This window comes from Myxocyprinus asiaticus, chromosome 1 (assembly GCF_019703515.2).
Source record: "Myxocyprinus asiaticus isolate MX2 ecotype Aquarium Trade chromosome 1, UBuf_Myxa_2, whole genome shotgun sequence".
NCBI lineage: Eukaryota > Metazoa > Chordata > Actinopteri > Cypriniformes > Catostomidae > Myxocyprinus > Myxocyprinus asiaticus.
The window spans coordinates 27,293,498-27,299,017 of record NC_059344.1 but is presented as its reverse complement, the minus strand read 5'-3'; the positions used below and the strand labels follow the sequence as shown (position 1 = coordinate 27,299,017).

General features: G+C 35.8%; 1 protein-coding gene across 1 annotated transcript; it reads left to right on the top strand.

Annotated features, from left to right (window-relative positions):
* Positions 1-1,802: 1,802 nt before the first annotated feature.
* gtf2a2 (general transcription factor IIA, 2) lies at positions 1,803-4,192 on the top strand. Its single transcript, XM_051654525.1, has 4 exons — positions 1,803-1,986; positions 3,361-3,465; positions 3,630-3,756; positions 3,858-4,192. Exons 1-4 carry the CDS (start codon positions 1,915-1,917, stop codon positions 3,881-3,883), a joined length of 330 nt encoding a protein of 109 aa, XP_051510485.1. The 5' UTR covers positions 1,803-1,914; the 3' UTR covers positions 3,884-4,192.
* Positions 4,193-5,520: the final 1,328 nt, after the last annotated feature.

Below are 5,520 nucleotides of genomic sequence, written 5' to 3'. Positions count from 1 at the left end.
GCTTGATTTGAAATGATGCCCAATAAAAAAATATTCTGCTCACTAGTAATATACCTAGATTTTTCATTGTTTTCATTTGAGAAAACTTTACTAGGTGCAAAAATGTTTTGTGTGGTGGAAATGACACCACAGCTGTGGGACAAAAATAAAAATGATAGAAATGATTTTCGTATAATAAATATTAAAATGTTTTTTGTTTATTTCACTCTTTGTTTACTGTAGATTATCATAGTTTTAAACATGTTATAATTTGTATTTGTTATAATAGTTTTTTTTTTTTATGAATATCTGGGTCTGGTACAGGGCTAAAACAATTTGCATATAAATGGCATTTGAAAAGTACAACAAATAAATGTTGAAGGCATGGTAACACATTTTATAAAAAGCAACCCCTGGGACATGAAATCGCCTTTGAAAAAACACCGTTATCACACCCAACTTAAATGTAATTTAGTTTTTATTTTTAATTTAGCGAAGATTTGCTATTTTTTATTGTAAACTGATTTGAAACATTGTTTTTGCATAGGCATATCAACAGAAACTCTATTTTACATAACACTTTATCATCCGAAAATGCACATTCGATTAACTTATCTATGAAAAACATTCAGAAACGTACAGATTACAGCACATTACAAAGGGGCGATGGAAGTTCCTGTGATTCTCCTTAAGTCCACTATCTTCTTCACTGTTTTGAGCATGTTCAGCTCAAGGTTGTTGTGACTGCACCAGACAGCCAGCTGATCAACCTCACATCTGTATGCAGACTCGTCACCATCGCGGATGAGGCCGATGACCGTGGTGTTGTCTGCAATCTTCAGGAGCTTGACAGTGGGGTCCTTTGCAGTGCAGTCATTCATATACAGGGAGCAGAGCAGTGGAGAGAGAATGCATCCCTGAGGGGTGGCCATCTAGTGGCCTTTTTATGAAACTAGCAAAAGTTCTCTAAAAGGAGAGTTCACCCAAAAATAAAATGTCTCTCATCATTTACTCACCCTTATGTCATCCCAGATGTGTATAACTTTCTTTTATTCTACAGAACACAAACAAAGATTTTTTAGAAGAATATTTCTGCTCTATTAGTCCATTTGTGAAGAAGTCGAAATGAATGGGGACCAGAACTTTAAAAGTCTAAAAAGCACATAAAGGCAGCATAAAAGTAATCCGATTGACTCCAGTGATTAAATCAATGTCTTCAGAAACGATATGATAGGTGTGGGTGAGAAACAGATCAATATTTATGTCTTTTTTTTACTATAAATTCTTATTGAAGAAAGTGAAAGAGAAGATTTATAGTAAAAAAGGACTTAAATATTGATCTGTTTCTCACCCACACCTATCATATCGTTTCTGAAGACACAGATTAAACCATGGAGTCTTTCAAATTACTTTTATGCTCCCTTTATGTGCTTTTTATACCTTTAAAGTTCTGGTCATCATTCACTTGGATTGAATGGACTAATAGAGCAGAAATATTCTTCTAAAAATCTTTGTTTGTGTTCTGCAGAAGAAAGAAAGTCATGCACATCTGGGATGGCATGAGGGTGAGTAAATGAAGAGATCATTTTTAATTTTGGGTGAACTATCCCTTTAACACAGAAGGAAAACAAATCATAACCACAAACAATGCATAATAAAAGGAAATCATAATAATAGACAACCCGTCTTCGTTTTTAGGCTATGGGCAATTTTAGAAGTGCTAATGGAAACCATTTAATCTAATGAGATGTGAATGATGTGTAGGTTATTCAGTCTTGTGACTGGGAGATTTTTTCCCCTCGCCGCTTTCCGTAGCGCGACAAGTCTACATTTGGAAAACAAGGAAGTGCGCAGCCAGCGGGCAAATCACAAAGCACCATCAAACACCCAACGGTTATTTTAAACACTTCATCTGCTTTCACTCACAAATACACTATGGCATATCAGCTTTACAGAAACACGACTCTCGGAAACAGTCTACAGGAGAGTCTTGATGAACTTATTCAGGTAGGATTGTTGAATCAAAGTACAGTTACGTAGCTTAACTGCTAGCAGTGAATGTGATAAATAAATACTACAGCTGCATTCACAGCTCCAGTCATCCACATTTCGAGGTGTATTATACTATCCGTTTGCGTTGAAGCCTATCATTTGTGTTAGTTGGAGGTAATTTGTCGCTTTATTTAAATACATCTGTGTTGGCTAACGCCAGCTGTGATTGTAGCTGAGCTGTTTTTTTTTTTTTTTTTTTAAATCAGAATAACAATCTGAAATATTAAAAACTGCCCTAGTGAGGGATTAGTTTATTAGTTTGGTGTTTCATAGCTGCTTACGCTAAATATCGAGTGTGTGTAAACACTTTTATTTTTAATGCCTTGGCAGGGCTCGACATTAAGCGCATTGTCATGTGTAAACTGGTCATTCACTTGTCTGAGTAAAAAGTTACTTGTCCGGAGAGAAAAAAGGACATTTAAGTTACATGCTCAAGTAACAAGTCAAAGTTTCTGTTGTATGTTTCCTAAAATTATGACTGATGCCCAACCTAATAGTGTACCTATGCAGTCAACTCAATTCTCTGCGACAGAAATGTAAACTGCACTGGGTAGAGGAGGAGACTATTGTCATATGATAATTATTTTATGTTGCGTATGGTAGTCAAATAAAGAAAAGCCTCCGTCACCATCATTAACAGCAGGGGTGCTCACACTTCTATGGAATGAGATCTACTTTTTCATCATGTTATTGCAGCAAGATCTACCATGTATTATAAAGGCAATTTCAGCACACACACACACGCCGCCTGTCAATCAAACAGGGCGCAGCTGTTACTAGATTGCTAGCGAATGATAAAATGATGCACTCTTGATTACTTAAACAGCAGAATGAGAATATGAACTTTCTAATAAGTGACACAGGCCTAGGCTATCACAAATATAGCTGGTTATTTTTTTGTTATTGACTTTTCAATCAGTCTGCTTGTCCGTTCAAGTAAAATTCTCATTCACTTGCCCCTTCAAAAATCCACTTGTCCCGGACAAGCGTTAATGTCGACTCCTGCTGCAGTTTTGGACATAAAAGAGAGATATTTATAGAGACAGAGATATCTGTGTCAATAATATATAAATAAAGATAATAAATATGCTATCAAAGTTTGTGCTTTTGATTTAGCCTACATGGATGCATCCATTATTGTTGCTAATAATATTAATGTTATTGTAAGTAAATTGCCGTGTTTTTCACTCTTTATGGCCTTAAATCTGTACTTAAGTCCTCTGGAGACACCATAATGTCTATTATTTTCTTCTGGTTAAAAAACAATGACTCATAATAGTGTGTTAAATATGCAGACATTTTCTCAGTGTTTTTCCCCTCCTATCACAGACTCAACAGATCACTCCACAGTTAGCCCTCCAAGTACTATTACAGTTTGATAAGGCCATCAACACCGCATTAGCCAACCGGGTCCGCAACAGGGTCAATTTTAGGGTAAGTCAAGTGACCATCGTATAATATTGAGGTTGTGCAGAGTTACATCTTTTTTAAATTAAACAAGCAAGATGTACTATTTATTGTTTGAAAGCAAACCTAAGACATTGACTCGTGATCGAGTCAAAACTGCACTGAAAATCACTTATTTGTTTTATCCACAGGGGTCGCTTAACACATACAGATTCTGTGATAATGTTTGGACATTTGTTTTAAATGATGTTGAGTTTCGGGAGGTGACTGAATTGGTCAAGGTGGACAAAGTCAAAATTGTAGCATGTGATGGCAAAAGTAAGACCAAGAAATTTGATTCACTATACTGATGATAGATTATGCATTTTTTGTTGTATTTTTAATGCCTTGCTTTATAATCTTGTGTTTCTTTTTTATAGACACTGGTTCTAATGCAGCTGAGTAAGAAAAAAGGAGAGGAGAGAAAGATAAATGAATCGCTGGCTGATGGGGAGGATGAAGAGAGTTAAAAACAAGGCACACAGCAGCTGGGACAGTGTTTATATTATTTATTACAAGAAACAGTTCTTCAGCCTTCATACAACAACCTGCTCAATTGAGGACTGACAAAAGTATGGAGCACACAAGGCCTTGGATGTCACGTAGAATTGTTATTTTTTATATATATAAATATATATCATTTTCATAGAAATGCCTATGCTTATCAGTTTGTTACAGTTGAGCCTATTCTCTAATAAACTTGTTTTAAAGGTTACCGGTTTCTTTTTAAATGGACTGTTGTGGTAGGTTTTTTTTATTGGGCTTTTGCCTTAATATGAATATGATGGTAGAGAAATAACAGGAAACAAAAATAACCTTGAATGTTGCAAAAATACAAAATGAAGATTAAATAATTAACTAAAATAATGCTCAATCTTGAGTATTTCCATGGTCAGCTCATTAGTGTTTCTGAACTGTAAATCAAGACAGTGATAGAATGCTTTTAATATATTTAAAATGAAATAATGACTTGATTATGCATTAATGTGTGTGTGCGTAAATTATTTTTTTTATTTGACAATCACGCTGAATAAGAGAGACTTGTGTTTAAGATTGCAATGAAGATTGAGGTCTCAATATTTGAGTCAAATGATAGAGCCAGCATACCATATTCAATATTAAAAGCAGTTCTTGTAATGGTAAAAAAATAAAGAAAATCAACCTTTGATGTTACCTTATCTTAGTATATGAGTAATTGTGCCACACTGCTTAATCTTTTACTTGGTATGTGAAACAAGATGACTATATGCTTTACAGGAACATGTCTGTTCAATTATTTCCGATTTGATTCTCCCTTTTTCTTTATTGACGTTAAACTTGGAACGGCCGCAACAAAACCCTGTGTTTGTTTATTAATACTTTCAAAGTCGTAGCCTTACTATACTGGAGCTTTTTTTAAATTTATTTATTTAGCATTAGAGCCATTTTTGGTTTGACCGTTACACAAATTAGATTTACCTTCAATCACCATTTATTAAATCTCCTGCATTAAAGAGCATCACTCATAGGGCAACTCCATTAAGCCTGATTACACACACACACATACAGTAGCCGAGGAAGGGGGTCTTTGTGTCAGCGTCATACTATATGCATCTCTCTGTGTGTCTATTAATCTCTCAGTCAGGTTGTGGGTTGCTGGAGGGGGACATTAGAGAGTAACTTGTCAACTCTGTTCAGTTGTTGGTCATTTTCTGATTTTTTTTGATCGCTGGGACAGTGTGAGGCTGGATGATAATGGCTGGATTTAGGAGCTCATTATAAAGAGTTAGGTCATCAGCACCTGGGCAGACGGAGGAAGAGAGGCAACTCGTGCCATTATCATGGAGCACAGGGGCCTTGGGGCGAAAAGGGGCAAAGAGGGTTCTTTTAAGCGTGCATCCATTAAACGCACCTGCTCTGGTTCTCAGAAGGTAAGACATCTAATCTAGCTTTGAACACCTCCAACTCCTCCCACTTACTTATTTGGAACTAATTCTGTTCAGGTAGAATACATGCACGCATATATTGAATGTTTATGTTTGAGTAAATGGGTGCAGGGACACT

Bases quoted from the DNA above. Each gene is read 5' to 3' on its own strand.
- gtf2a2 (XM_051654525.1), top strand. From the start codon at position 1,915: ATGGCATATCAGCTTTACAGAAACACGACTCTCGGAAACAGTCTACAG. The intron at 1,987-3,360 runs GTAGGATTGTTG...CTCCTATCACAG, and splicing joins GTCTTGATGAACTTATTCAG to ACTCAACAGATCACTCCACA. The intron at 3,757-3,857 runs GTAAGACCAAGA...TCTTTTTTATAG, and splicing joins TGTAGCATGTGATGGCAAAA to ACACTGGTTCTAATGCAGCT.